This window comes from Manis pentadactyla, chromosome 2 (assembly GCF_030020395.1).
Source record: "Manis pentadactyla isolate mManPen7 chromosome 2, mManPen7.hap1, whole genome shotgun sequence".
Classification (NCBI taxonomy): domain Eukaryota; kingdom Metazoa; phylum Chordata; class Mammalia; order Pholidota; family Manidae; genus Manis; species Manis pentadactyla.
In genome coordinates this window covers 163,553,577-163,580,211 of record NC_080020.1, presented here as the reverse complement: position 1 = coordinate 163,580,211, position 26,635 = coordinate 163,553,577, and the positions used below count along the sequence as shown (strand labels likewise).

The following is a 26,635-nucleotide window of genomic DNA, read 5'->3' as shown; positions in this document are numbered from 1 at the left end:
CTTTGATGAGAGAAATTAAAGAAGACACAAATAAATGGATATCTATCTCATGCTCATGGATAGGAAGAATTAATACTGTATCAAAATGGCCATCCTTCTCAAAGCAATTTGCAGATTCAGTGCAATCACTATGAAAATACCAATGTCATTTTTCAATGAACTAGAGCAAATAATTCTAAAATTCATATGGAACCACAAAAGACCCCGAATAGCCAAAGCAATCAAGAGAAAGAAGAACAAAGCTGGGGGTATTAGGCTCCCTGGCTTCAAGCTATACTAGAAGCAACCATAATCAGAACATAATGGTACTGGTACAAAAACAGACCCATAGATCAGTAGAACAAAGTAGAGAGCCCAGATATAAACCCACACATATATGATCAGTTAATACATGATAAAGCAGCCATGAATATACAATGGTGAAAAGACAGCCTTTTCAATAACTGGTGTTGGGAAAATTAGACAGCTACATGCAAGAGAACTGGATTACTGCCTAACTCCATACACAAAAGTAAATTCAAAATGGGTCAAAGACTTGAATGTAAGACTTGAAACCATAAAACTCTTAGAAGAAAACATAGGCAAAACTCTCTTGAGCATAAACACAAGCAATTTTTCTAGGACACATATCCTTGGACAAGGGGAACAAAATAAAAAATGAACAAGTGGGACTACTTCAAACTAAAAAGCTTCTGTACAGCAAAGGACACCAGCAGAACAAAAAGGCAATCTACAGGATGGGAGAATATATTTATATATGACCTATTCAGTAAGGGGTTAACATCCAAAATATATAAAGAGCTTATATGCCTGCCTCAACATTGAAAAAACAAATAACCCAATTAAAAAATGGGTGGAGGACCTGACCAAACATTTCTCCAAAGAAGAAACACAGATGGCCAACAGATACATGAAAAGATGCTCCCCATTGCTAATCATCAAAGAAATGCAAATCAAAACCAAAATGAAATATCACCTCATACCAGTCAGAATGACCACTATCCAAAAGATAAGAAATAATAAGTGTTGGTGAGGGTGTGGAGAAAAGGGAACCCTCCTACATTGTTGGTAAGAATGTCAGTGGGTGCAGCCACTGTGAAAAGCAGTATGGAAGTTCCTCAAAAAAACTAAAAGTAGAAATGCCATTCAACCCAGCAGTTGCACTTCTGGGAGTTTACCTGAAGAAAACAAAATCCCTGATCCAAAAAGATACATGTACCCCTATGTTTATTGCTACAGTATTTACAGTAGCCAAGATAGAGAAGCAACCTAAGTGTCCATCAATAGATGAATGGATAGAGAATAGGTGGTACGTATACAGAATGGAATATTATTCAGCCATAAAAAGAAAAGAAATCCTGCCATTCACAATAATATGCATGGTTCTAGAAGGTATTATACTCAGTGAAATAAGCCAGGTAGAGAAAGACAAATACCATGTGATTTCACTTATTTGTGGAATATGAAAAAGCAAAACAGAAGTAATGTAACAGCAGTAGACTCATAGACACCATCAGGGAGGGGTTAGGTGGGAGGGGAGAGTGAGGAGGGATAAAGGGGCACAAAAATTTTCCGTCATAATGTAGGTTGGTCATGGGGATAGTAGTACAGCATGGAGAATACAGCCAATGATTCTGTAACATCTTTCCATGTTGACAGATAGTTGCTATACTAGTGGGGGGGACTATTTAATAACATGGGTAACTGTTGAACCACTGTGTTGTATACCTGAAACTAAAATAAGACTGTATATCAATTTTAAAATATATATATATACAGAACATAAAATTTGCCATTTTAACCATTAAAGATTTTATATCAATAACTTCAATTAAAAAAGAACAAAAATTATTTAATACACTAAAAAAAATAAGATCAGAAGACATACCCTATTAAAAAGTGTAAGAAAATGAAAGCATCAGGGTATATGTAGATACTAGGCTAAAAACTGTTAGGATAAATTAAAAAAGGAAATTTTTAAAAGGGAAAATACAAGAGAAAGAGGGAAATAATCTTAACTTGATGAAGAGGTAATATAAGACAAATTAGACTGTCAGCATGGAGAAATAAAACTAGTATCATACAGGGTGCTCTCTTGTCCCCTCCTGGCCTGAGCCAGGAGCTCTGTCCTCTCACTTTATCTCTAAATAAAAGCTTCTCACTTCCTCTCCTAAAAATAAAACAAAACAAAGTAGTATCATACAGTCACCACTGAGTTTGACCTTATTTATAAGCATAGTATACAAATAATGTGTAACTAATAACTGAATCCAGTTCTTAGTTCTGTGAAATGACCTGACATGAAACAAGGAAGTGATGAAGTCTCAGAAAAAATCTGATAGAATCCCCATTAACACCAAACATTCAGTCTCTAGTACCTAATTCCCCTGGGGAGCATATCCTTTGATAAGCAATGGGGAGTAGAGGATGGATTGGAAAAAGAAAGTTAATAGCCGTGTGGTAGACTTTGGGGAACAATATTGGAGTAAAAAAGAGAAAGAATAGCAACTCCAAAAAAAAACTAATTTTCCCAGCATAGCTTTCTAAACATTCTGCCACAAATAAATATATATAGGATCACCTTAATGTGTTTAGAACGAACCCTCTCTTTTATAAGCCCGTACTAACTTAAAAATATTTGGAAATAAATATAGTCAGAGGACTCTCTATTACCTATTTGAAAGTTACAACTATAAAAGCAGTCTGGCACAGGTATGCTGTACTCGAAACTCAGCTACTACAAACAGCATCATCAGACTTTCTGAAATGCTAAACAGTCTTTCGTGAAGTACTAAATAAGGAAAAGCAATCTTAATTTAGGGGATTGTAGCATACCTACAAAAGAAGAGTTTAAAATAGCTGCAGAAAATATTTTGTGTTTAAGGGGGAAAACAGTTTGGTAGTATGATTAGATAATTCTAAAGTTGTTTGTTTTTTTAATTTCCTACTCGAATAATATGGTGGGAGATTTGGAATATCTTGGAGTGCTCGGAAGTTCTTGGATTTCCAGACACTTAGCATCTTTGGCACCTTTTCCTCAGTAAAGGCCAGTAGGGCCTGGAATCATTCTGAGGATTAAACAATACCTCCCAGAGTTCCAAAATGCCCCCTGATAAGTGGTAAGGTATTCCCAGAGAGAGCCACTGTGACTAAACTGATTTCACTGGGTTGTGACCTGTGGTTTCAGTTATGAAGGCTTTGGGGTTCTTTTCAAAACTGGTAGAAGAATCAGTTATAACATTATTGCAGATACAAGTTTGTTACTGCCCTGGAGTTGATAGATCTGCTTCACTTAGCTTTGTTCTTTACATTCTGCCTTTCAGATTCCAAGATAGATATTAATGGCCCAACTAAATTCATTTGACCACTAATTTAAAAGGTACTGGTATTCCATAAAATATGCAGAAATCCTTTCAGAGGTGCATTTCAGTTTGTCTAATCTCTGAACACAACCCAGGGTACACACTACAGTATTTGAAAGTCATTTGTTGAACTATCTCCTTGTTTCTTTGTTGTTGTTTTTAAAAAACTTTCAGTGATTTTAGATGATATGAAAAATTTGCAGATAGTATAGAGACTAACCATACACCCCTCCCCAAGTTCCCCTAATGTTAACATAATTACCTTGACACATTTGTCAGAATGAAGAAACTGATACAGGTACGTTATTACTCACTGAACTGCAGATTTCCTCAGATTTTACCAGTTTTTCCACTAATACCCCTTTCTGCTGCAGGATCCAGTCCAGGATACCGCATTGTATGTAAGTGTCTCCTGCTTCTGACCTCAGTAGCTGCGCAGAGACCAAGTGCCCTCCCTCTTTTTGTGCTGGCTTTGTCTGAAGCTTCCCAGCTCCACTGCATCACCCACTCTACTCTTCTGTAAATAGCTCATTTGTCTTTTAGTAGTTTCTCTTGACTTAGTTTCTAGATCCTTTGACATTCTTTCAATATTCTGTATTTGTTTCTTTTTTTATAGTAAGACACCCAGAACTGAATGCATTTTTTCACATGGTCTGACAAGAGTAAAGCATTGTAGAAATTGTGTGTCTGTTAATGCAGCCTTAAGTTTGCTTATTTGCTGGCTTTTTTTTAGCAACTATATCTCATCTTAGGCTAATACTGAAGCTGAAATTCTCCTTTGTTAATTCACCCAGGATTTTTTGTCACATGAAGTGCTGTTCAATCCAAAGGCCCAACTTCATGAGACTTCCTTTAAAAATTCATCTGGTTTTGACACACCCATTCACCTCTCTTTAGATTTCTATTCTATTACCCAGTATTTTAACAGTATCTGTTATGTATAAGCTTATAAGAATGTTTTCTGCCATTTTCTAAGTCACTAATAAAAACATTGTATAGAATAGGTTCAGGTACAGGGCCTTAATTAACATGGTGCAAGATAAGTGGGCAAGTGAAAAGAAGATGTAGCAAGTATGTAAATAACTGTTCTAGGAAGCTCAAAAATGTTAGCATAGGGTGTAGGCCTTAATTTAGGCATACTTACATGCTTACCACAGCCGGTGCCTAAACTAGAACTCTTGGAGAATGACAGCAATTTAATTTTTTGGAGGAAAACTGGAAGGTGGAGGGTCAGTTTAAGAATAAAGCTAGTTGTGATCACAGGATTGTTAGCATATCTGAACTTTCTACTTTAAGATTTTCATGAGCCTTACTTGAGTTAGGCCTTTTTATGAATGACATTGAAAATTTTGGAGGACTTCAGACATACTTCTTTAATTACCAAGAATATATTTGAATTATGTTCTTCTCTGGTATATCTAATTTCCCATTTTTCTATTTTTCTTTCCTGTTGGTCTTTCTTTTAATTTTTAAGAGCCCATTGTTTGTTAAAAATATTCTCATCTTTTGTCATTTGACTTTGTTTATGGAATTTTTTGCCAATATTAAAGTTTTATGCATATCTGTTATCAAATTCACAGTGTGCTGCCTCCATTTATGCTTTCAGATTCCCTGAATTGCTTATAAAGTCCTTGCCCATCAAGAGGTGATAAAAATATCCTTTTATAGTTTTCTTCTAAGAAATTTATAGCTTTTCAACAAATCTAGCAATATTTACCATTTTTAAAGATGTATGGCCAGTAGGTCAGCCCTTTCCTTTGAGAATATAATTTTTATGTATGTGTGAGAAATATATCATGTTTCAGAAGTATGTACAAATGTATGTACTCAATAAAGCAAAGATCCCCTATTAACAAGTCCACAACCCCTACTCACACATATGTCCATAACTACATCTGGACCTTTGTCTTGATCTTCTTCGTGCCTTTCTCTGTAGTTGAAACCCCAAGATGTCTGTTTCTCTCTAAGCAGTGTATTGTTCAGTTACGAAACACAGAGCAGCAAGCTTCTGCCTTGCTGTGTGAGCAAAGGGCACTTTGCATTCTGGGATGAAAGCCCCTGGGAGAGGAGAAGCTGAGCAAAGTCTGCCATCAGCCTCCCTGAGTTTCTGAGGGCCCTCTGGAGAAGTCATGGAGTGAGGTCATGAGTGAACTTGAAAGCTCAGGGTCCCCACAGAGTGGGGATTGGGCTGCGCCCTTGTGTGGACCAAGATGGATTTCCAGAGAGATGTGGTCAGAGGACGCCTGATCACTGTGACCCATCCTCAGCTCCCAGAAGCCAGTCAGTGCAGAATACTTTGGGGTGGGGGCCCTCAGCCAGACCTCTGACCTGGAGGGGAGACCAGGAACTTCATCACACTGCCATGACCCACCAAATCCAGACCAGCAGCTGAGCCTCGGCCAGACTCCCAGGGCATCATTCTGCCCTCAGGTTAAAAAGAAAACATAACACTATGTGATTGTGTGTATATGTGTAGTTGATTCTTGTTATTTGTGGTAGTTGTGTTCTACAAAGTTTCCTTGAAAACTGAACTAGCAAATACTGAACCATTGCTCCTGGAAGAAATTCAGGGCTAGGTTCCTGAAAGTTTCTGATCACATTTTCTTCAACAGATCAGTGTATAGCTTTGTTTTATATGTGTGTCTGTTTAAAGACACCTTATTTAATATGTATTGTTGACTCATTAACACAGAATTCAGTCAACAGCACTATAATTCATGCCTGAATGAAGCTTGTTGAACACAGATTTTCTCTGTAAGTCATGTCAGAAGCCTTCTTGCACTTAGGAACTCTAGACGTCACCTCAGCACTATACTTGGGATTTAAACAACAAAATCATCAACAAAAATGAGAGAAATAGGGCACTAAATAGACTGCAGAAAGGGCACGTACTTATGTTACCGAGAGCTGAAACAAGGCAAGGAGTTGACTTGCCTGACTTCAGCTGGGAATATGTACATCAGGCAGCTCAGATGTGCATGAGTGGCTAAATTACTGCAAGTACTGATACATACGCATGTGTATTTACACATACATATACACAAAATTAATCTAGGATGTTAGAGTCCAGGATAGTAACTTGGGGTAGTTACTACTAGAAGGGGCATGAGGGAGACTTTTGGGGTTCTGGTAGTATTCTGATAGTTGATCTGGATGTTGGTTACTCAAGATGTGTTTACTTTGTGAAAACCATACTATGTGTTTGTGATTTATATACTTTGTTTATTGAACTATAGTTGATATACAGTATTATTGGTTTCAAGTATATAACCCAGTGATTAAACAGTTACCCACATTATTAAATCCTCACCTCAACTAGTGCAGTTACATTGTGTGTAGTGCAGTTATATCAACATTGAAAGATCTTACAGAATCATTGTCTATATTCTCCATGTTTTACTACCATTCCCATGACCAACTTATATTATGATAGAGATTTTTGTGTCTCTTTATCCCCCTTACATACCCCATCCACCCACCCCAACCTCTCCCCCATGGTAAACACCAGTTCTCAGTGTCTATGAGTCTACTGCTATTTTGTTCATTTTGTTCTGTTTTGTTTTTAGATTCCACAGATAAGTGAAGTCATATGGTATTTGTCTTTCTCTGTCTGGCTCATTTCACTGAGCATAATACCCTCTAGGTCCATCCATGTTGTCACAATGGCAGGATTTCTTTCTTTTTATGGCTGAATAATATTTCATTGTGTATGCATACAACCTCTTCTTTATCCGTTCATCTAATGATGGACTCTTTAAGTTGCTTCCATATCTTGGCTATTGTAAATAATGCAGCAGTAAACATAGGGATGCATATATCTTTTTCGAATTGGGTTTTGTTTTCTTCGAGTAAATTCCTAGAAGTGGAATACAGGGTCGAGTGGTATTTCTGTTCTTAGTTTTTTTGAGGAACCTCCATATTGCTCTCCACAGTGGTTGCACTAATTGACATTCCCACCAACAGTGAAGGAGGGTTCCCTTTTCTCCACATCTTCTCCAACACTTATTATTTCTTGTCATTTGCATAGTGGCCATTCTGACTGGTGTGAGGTGATGTCTTATTTTGGTTTTGATTTGCATTTCCCTGATAATTACTGTTGTGGAGCATCTTTTCATGTGCCTGTTGGCCGTCTGTATTACTGCATTGGAAAAATATCTGTTTAGATCCTCTACCCATTTTTAAATTAGGTTATCTGGGGGTTTTTTGGTATTGAAGTGTGTGTTCTTTATATATTTTGGATGTTAACACCTTATCAGATAAATCATTTACAAATATATGGTCCCTGTATACTTTTCTGAATGTGTTAAATTTCAAGTTAATACTGTAATGTCAGGATCTGGGTGATAACCACTCAGTATGTATGCCTCTTGAGTGTCACTCACTGCTTCAGTGTCATTACCTGTCCTCCTCTACTGTATGGCTGTCATTCTGGGAGTTTCCGCTTCTCCATCTAGTTTCCTGGTGATTTTCATTGCTTCTCTCTTGTATTGAGTCTCCTTATCCCTAGATTCCATCTCCCTCTTTTGGTAATACATATGTCTAGTTTCTAGAGAAGGGATGCATGGGAAGTAATTTTTTAAAAACTTAACACACCTGAAAATGTTGTTATACTACCCTCTTACTTGAACAATAACTTTCTTTGTTGTAGTGTAGAATTTTAATTTGGGAATTCTTTTCTTCATAACTCTGATGAATACCTAATTAATGCATTACCTTTTAGTGTACAGTGTTCCTGTTGAAAACATGCCTTTGTGTGTGACCTCTACTGCCCTCTTCTAGCACCTTTCCTGGAAGCTAGTGGAATTGGAATCTCCTTTTTATGCCTGCTCTTCTGAAATGTGATTGGTAGGTCTCCTTTTATCCATTGTGTTGGGCACTCTGTGGGCCCTTTCAGTCTGGTAGCTCATATATCCTCTTTTCTGGGAAGTTTTCTTGAAGTACTCCTTTGGTTATTTCCTTTCATTTTCTCACTTTCAGGATAATGAAACTTCTAGACTAGTGTTCAGTTTTCTTCTCTTTAATATTCTCGTGTTTTTCTCTCTCTCTCTGTCTTGCATCCTCCTTCTGGAAATGATTTACTTACTTAACTCCAGCTGCCCTGTTCCCAGTAAAGTATGCACTTTACGCTGCTATCGACAGTGCCTTGAGCTCCCCAGGTCAGAGACCCTCTGCTTTACCCTCTTTAGTAAATAAACTTTCACTTTTTACTTGGAATGTAATGATGCAAAGGCAGTTTAGAAATTTTAACTGTATTTCAAAGAGCTTTTACATCTTCCAGCTTCCAACAGTTCTCAACCGTAACCCTTGTTCCAGCAGTATCTAGGCAGTTTGTAGAATCTTCAATGTAAATTGGGTTATTTCTTAGCTTTCCTCTTTACCTAGTCTAGGATTCAGTTGTCTTCAGTTGTCTTAACTCAGTTACCACTCATCCATCTGCTTTCCAGCTTCCAAAATTTTGCTATTGTTTACTCTTATTTACCCTATCCTTATGAAGTTGTCTTTTTTTTTTTTTTTTTAATTCCAATACTGTCCCTCAAGTCAGTAAACTATAGACCAGGAAGTTCGAACTGGGAAAATCCCATTGAGTATGTTTCACCCTTTAGTTGTTTGAAATGACATTCTTCTCTCTCACACAAATACATGTATCCTCTCTTTCCAAGAAACCCCCACTGCTGTTTCTAGGCTCACTTAGCTGACAAGGCATTTTACTAGCTAGTAGCTATTGAAATGGACCATAGATACAGACATTTCCATAATTGCAAAAAGGGATGGGGTTGCTAGAATTTAGGAGTTCAGAGTGCACCCCCCACCTTCCCATGCATCTTTACACAGTCTCTCTCCTTCTAGGCTCTCCCATTGGCAGAATGCAAACCAGAAGCCAGCTGCTAAGGGAGTCTGAATAATTGAGTTTGCAAACCCAAGACCATAGTTTCTCAACCTTAGTACCATTGACATTTTGGGCCAGGTGGCTGTCCTATGCTTTTTGTAGGGCATTCAGTAACATCCCATGCCTCTACCCACTTGATGCCAGTATCTCCCTCCTACCCACTGAATGTTCCCATACATTGCCAGATATCCCCTGGGATCCACAATAACCCTGATTGAGAGTCACCTCCTAGATCCAGCATTGCAGAGTATATATAGAAGGGTAGGCATGGAGCTGAGAGACAGTAGTAATGACCAGCTGCCTACTTTACTTTATGCCCTTGAAATGTGAGGGAAGGGAAGAAGATTTAATGTTTATGTGCCTGTGACAGCCCTGCAATATAGAGATTACTATATGCTTTTTTCTTTAATTGATGAGGACAGTAATCTCACAGGATTAAAATCCTGCAGATAAAGTCATTTGTTTACATGCTTTTCAAGTTTGCTTCTGAATTTTCTAGGTTGAAGTTATTACCATACCCTCCTTTAGCAAGTGAACTGCTCCTTTGAGTGTTACATTTCAAGACATTATTGATATATTTGTCATTATTGATACATATGCAGCCTGGATGCATTTTCTCGGTGGTGCCCTACTAGGGTCATACTGCTTAGAATAATGGCTGGTAATTTCATAAATAGAAGGAAGAAGAAATATGAATAATATTTATATTAAAGCCAGGATTTTGTGGTTTTTTGTTTTTGTATCTAAAAGTTTTGGATACTTATATTGAATACCAATTAACTTGATTTTCTAGAGATTTACTTCAAACTATATGAGTACTGACGATTTTCTTTGTTTTGTCTTTATATTTAGTTAGTCCTTTCCTTCTTTCTGTTCCACGCCATCATGTATCACTCTTCCTGACCTCTCTTAAAGGAAATTTCCCAAAGGTCAGCCTATCCAACTGTTTTACACTATCTTTCAACTTGCATATCTCATTAGCACCTCAAATCTAACATCTAAAATTAGGTTAGTATGCTTCCTGAATCAGACACACACCATCTCTTCTCTCCCCATACCAGATTATTCTCTGTACTTTGTGATAATTACTTCTAGTCTTCTCCAGAGTTTTATGTCTTCTGTAGGTACCTTTAACTTAAAATCAGTGAAGGAACTAGAGCAGACATTAAAGACAAATAATGTAACAGTGGAAGATTGGATTTTTGAGGACCTGTTAGATTTTAAATGGTTAGCCTAGGGGAGAAGAGGCAGTGACTTAAGTCTTGTCTTAAGCTTAAAATAGTGGGTTTCTGAGAGTGAATTTAGAATAACTGCTCTATATGTAGGGAATGCAGAACAAAGGGACCTGAAGTTGTATTCCAATGTTTTGAAGAGAAGGTACCTCAGTGACTGCTTGGTATGAAGAGTTGTGTCAGCATGGCACTAATTATGGAGGTCTGTTGTACCCTCCCAACCAAAAGATGTTCTCTTTTATTTTTTTTATGTTGGCTGTTTCCCCATAATTCTTTGTCCCTGACTCCTCATACTGTATTTTAATTGCTTGCTTACTGATCTTTATTCCCTGTTACACTTTAAGCACTAGATGGGTAGTGTAGATACTCAAAAATTTCTGTTGACTGGAGTAATGTTGCTAAGGTAAATCAATGTGCAGTTACCTCCTGATACTGAACAAGGACAAATCTTTTTCACTATAATACAAAGAGCTGTAGTGTGCCTTACTTGACTGGGAATTTATTACAAATACATGTGCAGATGTTTCTAGCTCAAATACTATTAAACAAATACAATTTAAAAAGTGTGTTTCCTCCTTCCCTCCTGCTTATCTTGTAGCATATTAAAGATTTCCAGTTTTCTTCCCCATCCCTCAAATAATTGTAGAAAAATCAGTTTAAAAGTGTTTAAACTATAGACCAGGAAATTCCAAGGGGGAAAATCCCATCAAGTATGTTTCACCCTTTAGATATTTGAAATGACATTCTTCTCTCTCACACAAATACATGTATTCTGTCTTTCCAAGAAACTCCCTACTGCTATTTGTACTTTATCGTCCAGGTATATGATGGATAGGAATTCTAAACAGTGCCTAGAGCCTGGTGTCAGTGCTCTGCAGCACCACCTTCACATTGCCTGTGAGTTGTTTAGTGTAGCCAGATCATATGATATGCTTGGGAGAAGTCACTCTGTGAACACCTATCTTGAAATTCAGTGACTAGTTTATACTTTAGCAGGAATTAAAAAGTATGAGACGTAGAATCCATCTCGGGTGCCAAAAAAAAAGGTAATTTTACTTCGTAATTTCACTAGGTCAGTTGTTATACCCATTTTTATACCTTAACATAAAACCAGCCATCCTGTCACCAAAAGTCATCTCTCATACTTCTTTACAAGTTACTTTACAAGTTGAGATGGGATGGAGAGTTTGTCCACGTCAGTTTCTTTGTTTTTTAAATAAAACATTTAAACATAGAAAGAAGGCTTTACACATACAGGTGAATTCTGCTTTGTACCCATCTTGATTCCATTCTGTTTCCTTCCCTCTCTCCCTGCCTCCCAGAGGTTATCATTTCTTGCAGTTGGTGTGTATCCTTCCCATCCACATTTCAGTATGACTTTCATATAGGAATGTGTCCACAATCATATAGAGTATTGTGTTGTGTATTTTAAAATTTACATAAGTGGTTATATGGTATACATCCTTACACAGTTCGTCTTTGTGGAGACTTAACACATTAATGTGTAAGCCTACTAGCTCATTGGAGCACAGGTTCTAATATTTCATTATGTAGTTATGTCATGTGCCAAAGTTTGTTGATTACTTTTCTGAAGATGTATGTATGGCAGATTTCCTCAAATGTTTGAAAAGACCAAAAATGAAAAGTAACATATTTGATAGTCATAATGATTGTTGTTCTGCTGAGATTTGAAAGAGAGTCCAGACATTGATTCTAGCTTATTGATATTTTAAGTAAGGAAGATTGTAATGTTTTTAAACATTTACCAATATAGGGCATGGGTTTTCAAAAAGTTGAGAAAATACTACTTTAGAGTAAGAACTTACAAAGTAGTGACTTTAGGGAGAGCTATGATTGATTATCAACCTCTGGAAATAGATAAATACCTATAAGTACCTACCTCAAAAGTAATTCTTCAACCTCAGGGTTTCATTTTAGAAAAGTTATGTGATTGGTCAAACTAATGTCTCAGAAAATAGACTTAAGGGGAAAAACTATAAATATGATGTTAAATGTATATCTCTATGCCATAGTAAATAAAAAGTCCTTAAACAGATTTACTTTTGTCAGAAGGCATGCTTCCATTGGTAACCCTTCTACGAGTCAGTCAGTGATTTGCCACTTAATGACTGTGTGCTTTTGGAGCAGTTTACTTAGTGCCTGTGGCTCACCATTTATTCATCTGTAAAAAAAGAACAAAAGTTCAGTGACCAAGCCTTTAGCAGATGCCTGAGGCATCAAGGTCAGTTAAACACGCATTGGTTATTGAGGGAACAGCCCTGGGTTGAGGGGAGGGGAGGGGGATTTGCCTGTTACGTTACATCTTTTTTTTAGTGTTTTAATTTTTTCAGACTAGCCCCCATGATTTTAAATTTAATGTAGTTTTTACTAGTATTCTTTATAATTCTCTGCAAAATGATCACATTATCCCTAGATATTGTCGTAAATGTCATCACTCTCTCTGAGGGCACTGGTCTTCTAGGAGAACTGGGACTCTGTCTTACCCCCATAGACGTGCCTGAAGGGCCTTCAAAACAGAGCAGTACTTTCTGTGCAGGTGTGCATTGTTTCAAATGACGAAAGGGAATTGTACATATATGTGAAAATACTGGGGTTTTATTTTTTATTTTTATTTTTATGTATAAAATGGTGGCTGGCAAAAACTGGTTTCCCAAAAACCCCATGATTTGTTACAGCTGGCGACTAAGCTGTCCTTGGCTGTTGCCAAATGGTGGCTGATGCCTAGAAATATTTGGTACGTTTTTACCTACTTCATTTCCTTTTCTTCTATAGGAAACAAGTACCTGTTGTTTAGCTCCCCTGTCCCCCACTCTACTTTCATCATTCAGTCATTCTTACATCAAGAAGTCTATTAGAGACACACATTAATCCCTTTTCCTCACTCTCTTTTTGAACTCTTATTATTCTAGGAAAATATCCCCTTCCCTTTTCATTCACTTGATTCATTCAACAGATACTCGTTGAATTCCTGCTTTGTCCCAGGCACTCCTTATACACACCTCCTCTTCCTTCATTTTATGTATGCGTCAGAAAACAGCTGTAATCATGGCTGAGTATAATAGTAGATTGAGCAATAGAAGATCTTCTCTAGTTCCAGATCAGAGGTTCTGAAAGGCTCTTCCTAGGTTCACTCATGAGCAGTCCATTGTTACTAAGATAGGCTCGATTTACAGGCCAGGAATGGATTTCTATGAAAGCAAGCAAGTCAGTTAAAAAAAATAAAGGCAAAAAAACCAGTTGTTCCAAAGTGGACCAACGTCCTCTATACTAAAAACTTTTAGAGACGAATTTAACTCCTCTCTTTGACAAAATGCATAAGGAATTTCTTAAATAAAATGTCAAGCCCTGCCTTTCTGTTCACTAAGATGGGCATTTTTGAACTAGCTTTGGATCGTCCATAGCCACAAAAGAAGTTTTACCAGTTTCCAGATATTTCATGACTTTGTTGTCAAGATCAATAAATACATGTAAACTGTTTGGCACACAATAATGATGGAAATACTGCTAATACCACTAGAGTTAGCTCTGTGTAGCAAAGATTTTTATTCATTGCTATATCCCTAGCAAATATTTTCTTCACTGCTGCATCCTGGGACATAGTAGATATTCAGTAAATAATGAAAGGATAGCTAGATGCTCCTTGTTACACAGAACTCATAGAATTCCACCCAAAAACATTAAGGTAAAAGTCAAAAAGCTGAGTCCCAGTACAGAAAGGTTGTTTTAAATTGCCAGGTAAATGTATCACAGTTTCAAGCAAGTCTAAGTGTGAAGAGCACATACTGCAAAACCTACTCAACCAAGCTTCTCCGTGTTTCCCTGCGCTAATGTTCCTCTCGGGCACCCTGCTCTCCTTCTTCAGAATCTTGCCCTCCCCCAACTGTATAGCCTCTCTCAGCCCTGGAATTTCTCTACCTTGTAGATATTTTCTTGAATGATGTGTTTGTAGGGTTCTCTCTACCCTATTTTCTCTCCTTTCAAGTCTCTCTTTAACTGTATGGCATAGATTTTTTTTAAATAACCATGTGTAGAGTTACATGTATATTTAATACAGATTTTGTTCTGTTGCTGATTCTAAAAATAATAGGGCTTTTTTTGTAAGGAATAGACTCCTAGAGTTGCTTTAGTTTTTTTTACAAGGCATGATTGTATTTTCTCTGTGATTCTTTAATAGGAGAGGGAAAAGCTTTTTACTCCAGATCTAGGCTCCCAGCTATAATGCTTCCCAAGAAGCATTATAAAATTTGTGTTAAATTCCTTCCTGCAGCAGTTTTGCTTCTAGAAATATCCTTTGGCCATCTTCTTTAATTCTGGCTACTTCTGCTTTTCACTGAGTTACAGTAGTTCATTTCATCATTGCTTTCAGGTTCATCTGAGACCCTCTTCAAAGTGTGAACATGATTTTTCAATCACCAAAATGCAAAGAGCCTCTTCTTGGGAATTGTCCTTTATTATTATAAAGCTATTTTAGTGGCATAGTTCTCTGTGCATGTCTCCCTCCTAAAATTATTGTATAGCACATATAATATACACACATACACTTTTTTAAAAAGTTAACATGATGCATGGGCCCTGACAAGATAATACTTAGATATTCACTGAAGTAAAAAGAAGTCTTCTCCCCAAAATGTGGCATCTAGAAGTCAAAATAAATTGTCAGTGACAGTTGCTGTAAAATCCCAGGCCTTCACATTTCAGGTGGGGCCCACTTCTGTTGTGTTTTTCAGAGTTCTTCACAGATAGCTTGCCTTTTATTGACCTTCCTTTCCCACCAACTCCCTATTCCGTAATTAAAAGCTTCATTAAAGCAAAACAAAAAGCTATGTCAACCTTTGGCCTTTTTATTTTTAAATAAATAAATAGCCTCTGTTTCACATTAGAAAGTAAAGGGAAAAAGACTTTACATATTATTTTAACGGCTTTTTAAATACCTGTTCCCACTAGAGGGCATGCTTTCCTTTGATTTTAGTTCATAGCTTTAATGTATTTTACAGAACTGCTGAATACAAAGGTAAATGTTGAGAATATGAATGCGCTGAGATAAACCTTTTATAGATAGGAGTTGTCAGGTACACACCATTCTTTTCATTTATTTCACCTATGCCAATGTCAAAATTGAGTTTAAACTATATTCCCTTGCTTTTTTTTGTTTACCTTATTAGGCGAACTTATTCAGATAGGGAATCACAAATATCCCACTATAACTTACTATTATGTAGTCTGTGCTAGTTAGCTACAATTTTACAAACTGGTGATTGTCTGAATTTATTTATGATACAGTATGGCTAAAGCTAGATTATTCAAGGACAAGTTGTGTACTTTGTTATTAGATTAACTCAGTTTTTGCAGGGTATATATAGTATAGGATAAAGGAAACCTAAACATTTTTTTGATCCGATAGATCTCAATGCTAACACCTAGAGGTTCTCCAGTCTTGCCTCTTCAGGTGAGATTTTATTTCACAGTATTTGAACTCTTGTGTCTCTTAAGGTAAAATACTTTCTATAGGGACTTTAATTTTTTTTTTCCCTCAGCCATTTTTAAAATTTACAGCTTGTGTTCAATGCAAATCAATTCCATAACATGAGAAGTTACTATGAATCAAAGCATAAATACACAAACACAATATACAGTCCAAAGTAAGACCTACAGCATTCAGGTATGAAACAAAGGGAATGTTCATTCACACGCACAAGTAGCTTGAGATCTGTTGGATATGGTTGTTCCAGTGTAGGTTTCTAAAGATGGAAAAAAATAACTTTAGTTATCAAGACTACTGTAGCCACATTAGATATTGGAACATCTAAGCATCAGTGCATGGCCATGCAAACAAAAGACTTTAGGGAGTGCGTATTTTAAAAAGCTTTCCGTGCATGGAGGCGGTTCTGAAGAAAAGATTTACTTTCCAGAATCAAGCCCGTTTTTAGGCTTAGGACCGTGTTCTAACTATCTAAAAATATTGACTGATAACATAAAGTATTCTAAATATGGCTCTTCTGCTTCATCGTGTTTTTTTTTAAAGTATTTACAGAAAGAGTATAAAAGTTTTTCCAAATTTATATAAGCTTCCAGTCTTCACTTCCCAAATACTTGATTTACAGTTTCAGCTCCTTCACATATTTATCTTTTTTATTTCAGGATTTTTCAATTTTACCTTCAAAACAGATAATTTTTTTAAATTATAGAAAGTATTCAGTATATGCAGCAATAAAAAGCATTTTGAAATCAGTTGAGTTCAGTGTACTTCTACTCTTTGGAACCAGGTTAGCTAAATAAATCCGGTGCTCTTGTTGAATAGGAATAGATAGTAAGTGTATGAGCAAAATTTACTCATTATGCTTGGATTTGGAGTAGATTCAATCCATCATCGCCCTGGCACATGTTAATTACTATATAAAAAATCAAATGCAGTGTCAAATCCAAACCTCTGAGGAAAGGGTTCCATTCCCAACAGAACAGTGATAGCTTAACAATGTCGAACTTCATCTCGAGTACATCAGCATTAAATTGGCAGTGCTGAAACAACACACTGAGGATGTACAGCAATGCCTAGAAGTTCCTTCTAATGTACATATAGATAGGATTATGGAAGCTCTTTTCAATTACCTAACTTTTATGGCCTTACAGATTTAATGAATCAAATGAAAAAACAGAATCTCTATTCCACATCCTTTATCTCTGAATAAGATAAAATCTATTCTCATTTTCACAGTACCAGTTTTATGTGTCCATTCTTAAGCCACATTTAAGGAAATTCTTAATTTTGGATGTTGTCTCTCTTCATCTTGTACATGAAACTCCAACAGATTTAATACTGACCTTCACCCTGTAGTCAGACACTCACATGTTCTTCAAACCAATCAAATTTGGGATCCTCAATATTTTCTGTGTCAATAAAATAAAATGTGGAATTAGCAGATTCAGCGAAGGCCTGTTTTGTCTTGTCACACTGGACATCTAGATGCCATTTGGTTTGGGTTTAGAAGATCAGAAAGTATAGATGTTTCTTGGCCTGATTCCCATAACAGTAGCAATACAGAAGGGAAAATGAGTTCATGGAGACTGTTGACTGCAGGGCACCATCAGATGCCTTGGTGGTAGCATTGGCTGGATTTGGGGCAGTGGAGGACTTCTGGGAGGAATTACTTGAAAGTGTTGCAAGGGTTGTTTGATTTGAATAAATCTGTGTGGGTAGGAGCAGCAGCCCCAGTATGAGCCTGACCCTTGTCGCTCTGCCCGCATGGGCATGGTAGGTGCACAGCACATATCAGCAGATGCTGGGGAAGGCACAGGCGAGGTCGGGACTTTCTTTTTTTTTTAATCAAGGTATCATTGATACACAATCTTATGAAGGTTTCACATGAGCAACATTGCGGTTACTACATTCACCTGTATTATCAGGTCCCCCCACACCCACACACACCCCATTTCGGTCACTGTCCATCAGCATACTAAGATGCTGTAGAGTCACTACTTGTCTTCTGTATGCTATACTGCCTTCCCTGTGACGCCTCTACATTATGTGTGTTAATTATAATGCCCTTTAATCCCCATCTCCCTCCCTCCCCACCCCCTTCCCTTTAGTAACTGCTAGTCCCTTCTTGGAGTCTGTGAGTCTGCTGCTGTTTTGTTCCTTCGGTCTTGCTTTGTTGTTAACACTCCACAAATGAGTGAAATCATTTGATATTTGTCTTTCTACACCTGGCTGATTTCACTGAGCATAATACCCTCTGGTTCCATCCATGTTATTGCAAATGGTAGGATTTGTTTTCTTCTTATGGCTGAATAATATTCTGTTGTGTGTATGTTCCACAGCTTCTTTATACATTCATCTATTGATGGACACTTAGGTTGTTTCCATATCTTGGCTGTTGTAATAGTGCTGCAATAAACATAGGGGTGAATATGTCTTTTTGAATCTGGGATCTTGTTTTCTTCAGGTAAATTCCTAGGAGTGGAATTCCTCAGTCAAATGGTATTTCTATTTTTAGTTTTTTGAGGAACCTCCATATTGCTTTCCACAGTGGTTGAACTAATTTACATTCCCACCAACAGTGTAGGAGGGTTCTCCTTCTCTGCATCCTTGCCAGCATTTTTTTGTTCCTTCTCTTTTGGATGTTGGCCATCCTAACTGGTGTGATGATATCTCATTCTGGTTTCAATTTGCATTTCCCTATTAATTAGTGATGTGGAGCATTTTTTCATGTGCCTGTTGGCCATCTGAATTTCTTCTCTGAAGTGGTGTCTGTTCAGATCCTCTGCCCATTTTCTAATCGGATTATTTGCCTTTCGTTTGTTGAGGCATGTGAGCTCTTTATATATTTTGGATGTCAGCCCCTTATTGAATATGTCATTTATGAATATATTCTCCCATACTGTAGGATGCCTTTTTGTTCTACTGATGGTGTACTTTGCTGTACAGAAGCTTTTTAGTTGATCTAGTCCCACTTGTTCGTTTTTGCTTTTGTTTCCCTTGCCTGGGGAGATAATGTTAAGGAAAAAGTTGCTCCTGTTGATATTCAAGAGATTTTTGCCTATGTTTTCTTCTAAGAGTTTTGTGGTTTCATGACCTACATTCATGTCTTTAATCCATCTCGAGTTTAATTTTGTGTATGGAGTTAGACAATAATCCAGTTTCATTCTCTTGCATGTAGATGTCCAGTTTTGCCAACACCAGTTATTGAAGAAGCTGTCATTTCGCCATTGTATATCTGTGGCTCCTTTATCCTATATTAATTGACAGTATATGCTTGGATTTATGTCTGGGCTCTCTATTCTGCTTCATTGGTCTGTGGTTCTGTTCTTGTGCCATTACCAAATTGTCTTGATTACTATGGCTTTGTAGGAGAGCTTGAAGTCAGGGAGCATAATCTCCCCAGCTTTATTCTTCTTTCTCCGGATTGCTTTGGCTATTCAGGGCCTTTTGTGGTTCCATATGAATTTTAGAACTATTTGTTCTAGTTCATTGAAGAATGCTATAGGTATTTTGATAGGGATTGCATTGAATCTGTAGATTGCTTTAGGCAGGATGGCCATTTTGACAATATTAATTCTTCCTATCCATGAGCATGGGATGTATTTCCATTTATTGTTGTCTTTAATTTCACTCATGAGTGTCTTGTAGTTTTGAGGGTCTTTCACCTCCTTGGTTAGGTTTATTTCTAGGTATTTTATTCTTTTTTATGCAATTGTGAATGGAATTGCTTTCCTGAATTCTCTTTCTGCTATGTCATCATTAGTATAAAGGAATGCAACAGATTTCTGTGTATTAATTTTGTATCCTGCAATGTTGCTAAATTCAGTTACTAGTTCTAGTAGTTTTGGGGTAGATTCTTTAGGGGTTTTTTTTATGTACAATATCATGTCATCTACAAACATGACATGTTTGACTTCTTCCTTACCTATCTGGATGCCTTTTATTTCTTTGTGTTGTATGATTGCCATAGCTAGGACCTCCAGTACTATGTTGTATAAAAGTGAGGGGAGTGGGCATCCTTGTCTTGTTCCTGATCTTAGAGGAAAAGCTTTCAGCTTTTCACTGTTAATTAAGTATGATGTTGGCTGTGGGTTTATCAAATATGGCCTTTGTTATGTTGTGGTACTTGCCCTCTATACCCATTTTGTTGAGAGCTTTTATCATGAATAGATGTTGAATTTTGTCAAATGCTGTTTCAGCATCTATGGAGATGATCATGTGATTTTTGTCCTTTTTTCTGTTGATGTGATGTATGATGTTGATGGATTTTCTTTGAGTATTGTACCATCATGCATCCTTGGAATAAATCTCACTTAATCATGACGGATGACTTTTTAAATATATTTTTGAATTTGGTTTGCTGATATTTTGTTGAGTATTTTGCGTCTGTGTTCATCAGTGATATTGGTCTGTAATATTCTTTTTATGTGGTGTCTTTGTCTGGTTTTGATATTAGAGTTTTGCTGGCCTCATAGAATGAATTTGGAAGTATTCCCTCCTCTTCTACTTTTTGGAAAACTTTAAGGAGGATGGGTTGTTAGGTCTAAATGTTTGATAAAATTCAGCAGTGAAGCCATCTGGTTTAGGAGTTTTGTTCTTTGGGAGATTTTTTATTACCAATTCAATTTCATTGCTGGTAATTGGTCTGTTTAGATTTTCTGTTTCTTCCTGGGTCAGTCTTGGAAAGTTGTCCATTTCTTCTAGGGTACCCAGTTTGTTAGCACATAGTTTTTCATAGCATTCTCTAATAATTCTTTGTATTTCTGTAATGTCCATAGTAATTTTTCCTTTCTCATTTCTGATTCTGTTTATGTGTGTCCATTCTTTTTTATTTTTTATAAGTCTGGCTAAGGGTTTATCTGTTTTATTTTTTGAAGAACCAGCTCCTGGTTTCATTGATTGTTTCTATTGTTTTATCCTTCTCTTCTTCTCAATTTTATTTATTTCTGCTCTGATCTTTATTATGTCCCTCCTTCTACTGACTTTGGGCCTCATTTTTTCTTCTTTTCGTAGCATCATTAATTGTGAGTTTAGACTGTTCAGTTAGGATTGTTCTTCTTTCTCTAGGTAAGCCTGTATTGCTATATACCTTCCTTTTAGAACTGCCTTCCCTGTATCCCACAGGTTTTGACCTGTTGAGTTGTTGTTTTCACTTATCTCCATAGATTGCTTGATCTCTGTTTTAATTTGGTCATTGATCCATTGATTATTTCGGAGCATGTTGTTAAGCTTCTATGTGTTTGTGGGCTTTTTTGTTTTCTTTTCATAATTTATTTCTGGTTTCATACCTTTGTGGCCTGAGAAGCTGGTTGGAACAATTTCAGTCCTTCTGAATTTACTGAGGCTCTTTTTGTGGCCTAGTATATGATCTATTCTTGAAATATTCCATGTGCACTTGAGAAGAATGTGTATCCTGCTGCTTTTGGGTGTAGAGTTCTGTAGATGTTTGTTAGGTCCATCTGTTCTAATGTGTTGTTCAGTGCCTCCTTACTATTTTTTTTTATCATTTTAACTTCTTGCATCTGCTAGTAAGTACATTCCCATTGTTTTGCAACTGCTACCACTACCCATCTCCAGAATTTTTCCATCGTCCCAAACTGAAACTATACCTGTTAAATACTACTCCCTACTCCCTGCCAACCCAGCCCCTCGTAAACACTCTTCTACTACTTTTCCTGTGAATTCGACTCCTCTAGATGCCTCATAAAAATGGAATCATAAATGGCATATTTTTTAATAATACATTTTTTTCTATCTTTTTTGGAGTTAAGAAGTACAATCACTATTTCATTGAATTGCTTTTGTATTTAGCAACATTGCTTCAAATACCTAATTCTAATAATTTAGTTGTATTTGGGTTTTCTGCATAAACAAGCGTATGACATACACATAAAAGGCTTTTCTTGCTATTAAACCTGCCCACTGAATTTTAAATTTTAATTTTTTTTACATGTAGATGTTCAGTTCATTTACAAATCTGTTGGTTGCTGCTGCTTTTCAAGCTTTCTCTCTTATTCCTTTTAACCTGTTAAGTATTATTTGGTAGCCAGTTCAGATATAAACCCTTTGCCAGTCTTTTTCTGCTCTCTGCTACTTTCTGGTGGTGCTTTGTTTTCTGTGTATATTTTGTGTATGAACTCTCATCCTTAAGAGCTTTATTTCTGTCAGATGCATGGTGTTGATGCTAATTTAGGGCCACATTAAACTATATTCTTAACCTGAGAACCACTTAGAAGCATTGAGTAGTCTGATTGGGTCTGTGCACTTCTAAGAGCACTGGACTGGTTTGTGGTTACAATTTTTCAGGAGGTGTTGGTGGTTTGTGCCCAAGGAAGAGGGAAATTTCACTAGGGCAAGTTCCGTAATCCCCGGGGAAGATTTCTAGGTTGCTAATACATGGAGGGTATGTTAGTGTCTGGGTTTCATGAGGCATTGCCTGTTGGACACTCAAACTTTCCACAGACCTCAGTCCTCACTTCCTGTGCTTTGTCCTGCAATGCTGTGAAAATCTAAGCTCAGATTTCTACCTCCTTTGACAAATAAATGCCCACCACCTTTAGTGATTCCAGTTACCAGTTCCTCTTTCACTTGATTTTTACCCATTTGCTAGCTCATAAAGGCATTCTAAATGGTATCTTTACACTTTCCTAAATATTTTATTTAAATTAAGAGTGTAAATCAGGGTAACAAATCTGCCGCATTGTTGGGAATTTCTCCAGTCATTTTACTAAGTCATTTCTAGACATTAAGGAAAGGCAGTATGGGTTAAATGTTCACTTTAAATTTATAAAAGTGAAATAGAGAGTGACCTTGTACAACTGCTAATTAACGTGTTCTTCTTTTTTTATAGGTGTCAGCTGTGATGCATGTTTAAAAGGAAATTTTCGAGGTCGCAGATATAAGTGTTTAATTTGCTACGATTACGATCTTTGTGCATCTTGTTATGAAAGTGGTGCAACAACAACAAGACATACAACTGACCACCCAATGCAGTGCATATTAACAAGGGTAGATTTTGGTATGTATTCAGTTAACATTTTAATCGATTATCATTTAGAATTTTATGTATGTGTTTGTGAAGAAGTAAAGGCAAAATGTTCTAAAACTAACCCCAGTGGCTCCAAATTCATTAAAAATAACATAAATCTTCTATATTCTAATTCTTTCTCTTAATCATAGTTTATTTGTTATGAAACTCATTTAGAATATATAGAACTGATCAGGTATGAAATGGAAGTGTGCCTCAGAATAAGGTTAAACACTGTTCTTGCTAACAGTACACAAATATTCTTGCAATAGTTATCAGAAAGATTTTTTCTACAACTGATAAGACAACATTCTCAGTCCATAAGAAAAAGTATAAATGTTTCATGCTATAATTTCTTACCTAGGCAGCACCTATTATTAACTATATTTGTTTATAGCCATGCTACTTGGTGAAAAGTGCTATCTCATGGTTTTGATTTGCATTTCTTTGATGTCTGATGATGTTGACCATCTTTTTTTCTGCTTATTTGGCCATTTGTATATATTTAGGAGACATGTCTGTTCAGATCCCTTGCCCATTTTTTAATTGGGTAATGTACTTTTATTATTAAGTTTTAATAGTTCTTTATATATTCTATATACAAGTTCCTTATCAGATGGATAATTTGCAGAAAATATCTCTCATTCCATGTGTTGTCTTTTCACTTTTTTGATGGTGTGGTTTGAAACACAAAAGTTTTGACTTTGAATACTGTCGTTTATTTCTTTCCTTTGTTGTCCTTTTGGTGTCATGTCTACAAAACCATTCCCTGATCCAAGATTATGAAGATTTAAAATGATGTCATCTTCCAAGAGTTTTATTGTTTTAGCTTTTATGTTTAGGTCTTGAGCGATTTTGAGTTAATTTTTTTCTTTTTTTTCTTTTTTTTTTTTTTGGTATCATTAATCTACAATTACATGAGGAACATTATGTTTACTAGACTCCCCCATTCACCAAGTCTCCCCCACATACCCCCCATTAGTCACTGTCCATCAGCGTAGTAAGATGCTGTAGAATCACTGCTTGTCTTCTCTGTGTTCACTGCCCTCCCCGTGCCCACCCCCCACATTATACATGCTAATTGTAAGGCCCACTTTCTTCTCCCCCACTTCTCCCTCCCTTTCCACCCATCCTCCCCAGTCCCTTTCCCTTTGGTAACTGTTAGTCCTTTCTTGGGTTCTGTGATTCTGCTGCTGTTTTGTTCCTTCAGTTTTTCCTTTGTTCTCATATTCCACATTTGAGTGAAATCATTTGGTACTTGTCTTTCTCCACCTGACTTATTTCACTGAGCACAATACCCTCTAGCTCCATCCATGTTGTTGCAAATGGTAGGATTTGTTTTCTTCTTATGGCTGATTAATATTCTGTTGGTATATGTACCACATCTTTATCCATTCATCTACTGATGGACACTTAGTTGCTTCCATTTCTTGGCTATTGTAAATAGTGCTGCAATAAACATAGGGGTGCATCTGTCATTTTCAAATTCGGCTGCTGCATTCTTAGGTTAAATTCCTAGAAGTGGAATAATTCCTGGGTCAAATGGTATTTCTGTTTTGAGCTTTTTGAGGAACCTCCATACTGCTTTCCACAATGGTTAAACTAATTTACATTCCCACCAGCACTGTAGGAGGGTTCCCCTTTCTCCACAACCTGGCCAACATGTGTTGTTGTTTGTCTTTTGGATGGTGGCAATCCTTACTGGTGTGAGGTGATATCTCATTGTGGTTTTAATTTGCATTTCTCTGATGACTAGTGATGTGGAGCATCTTTTCATGTGTCTGTTGGCCATCTGAATTTCTTCTTTGGAGAAGTGTCTGTTCACATACTCTGCCCATTTTTTTTTAATTGGATTGTTCGCTTTTTGTTTGTTGAGTTGCGTGAGCTCTTTATATATTTTGGATGTCAACCCTTCATCAGATCTGTCATTTATGAGTATATTCTCCATTACTGTAGGATGCCTTTTTGTTCTATTGATGGTGTCCTTTGCTGTACAGAAGCTTTTCAGCTTGTCATTTTTGCTTTTGTTTCCCTTGCCCGGGGGGATATGTTCATGAAGAAGTCGCTCATGTTTATGTCCAAGAGATTTTTGCCTATATTTTTTCTAAGAGTTTTATGGTTTCATGGCTTACATTCAGGTCTTTGATCCATTTCGAATTTACTTTTGTGTGTAAATTACAGTGATCCAGTTTCATTCTCTTACATGTAGCTGTCCAGTTTTGCCAGCACCATCTGTTGAAGAGACTGTCATTTCCCCATTGTATGTCCATGGCTCCTTTATCAAATATTAATTGGCCATATATGTTCGGGTTAGTATCTGGACTCTCTATCCTGTTCCACTGGTCTGTGGCTCTGTTCTTGTACCTGTACCAAATTGTCTTGACTACTGTGGCTTTGTAGTAGAGCTTGAAGTCAGGGAGCATAATTCCCCCTTCTTTATTCTTCCTTCTTAGGATTGCTTTGGCTATTTGGGGTCTTTTGTGGTTCCATATGAATTTTAGAACTATTTGCTCTAATTCATTGAAGAATGCTGTTGGTATTTTGATAGGGATTGCATTGAATCTGTAGATTGCTTTAGGCAGGGTAACCATTTTGACAATATTAATTCTTCCTAACCAAGAGCATGGGTGAATTTCCATTTATTAGTGTCCTGTTTAATTTCTTTTAAGAGTGTCTTATAGTTTTCAGGGTATAGGTCTTCCACTTCCTTGGTTAGGTTTATTCCTAGATATTTCATTTTTTTTTGATGCAATTGTGAATATAATTGTTTTCCTCATTTCTCTTTCTGTTACTTCATCGTTAGTGTATAAGGATGCAACAGATTTCTGTGTATTAATTTTGTATTCCGCAAGTGGGGAGAGTGGGCATCCTTGTCTTGTTCCTGATCTTAAAGGAAAAGCTTTCAGCTTCTCGTTATCAAGTATAATGTTGGCTGAGGGTTTGTCATATATGGCCTTTATTATGTTGAGGTAATTGCCCTCTATACCCATTTTGTTAAGAGTTTTTATCATGAATGGATGTTGAATTTTGTCGAATGCTTTTACAGCATCTATGGAGATGATCATGTGGTTTTTGTCCTTTTTATTGATGTAGTGGATGATGTTGATGGATTTTCGAGTGTTGTACCATCCTTGCATCCCTGGGATGAATCCCACTTGATCATGATGGATGATCTTTTTGATGTATTTTTGAATTCAGTTTGCTAATATTTTGTTGAGTATTTTTGCATCTATGTTCTTCGGGGATATTGGTCTGTAATTTTCTTTTTTTGTGGCGTCTTTGCCTGGTTTTGGTATTAGAGTAATGTTGTCCTCCTAGAATGAGTTTGGTAGTCTTCCCTACTCTTCTACTTTTTGGAAAACTTTAAGGAGGATGGGTATTAGGTCTTCAGTAAATGATAAAATTCAGCAGTGAAACCATCTGGTCCAGGACTTTTGTTCTTAGGTAGTTTTATGATTACCAATTCAATTTCTTTGCTGGTAATTGGTCTATTCAGATTTTCTGTTTCTTCCTGGGTCAGCTTTGGAAGGTTGTATTTTTCTAGAAAGTTGTCCATTTCTTCTAGGTTATCCAGTTTGTTAGCCCATAATTTTTCATAGTATTCTCTCATAATTCTTTGTATTTCTGTGG

At 36.7% G+C, this 26,635-nt stretch overlaps 1 protein-coding gene across 1 annotated transcript in view; it reads left to right on the top strand.

Moving 5' to 3' along the window:
* KCMF1 (potassium channel modulatory factor 1) overlaps positions 1-26,635 on the top strand; it is an 86,131-nt gene that overhangs the window by 26,006 nt on the left and 33,490 nt on the right. The window contains exon 2 of the mRNA XM_036931031.2: positions 22,829-22,996. Within this exon, the coding sequence (XP_036786926.1) occupies positions 22,829-22,996 (168 nt within the window). The remainder of the gene's footprint in view (positions 1-22,828; positions 22,997-26,635) is intronic.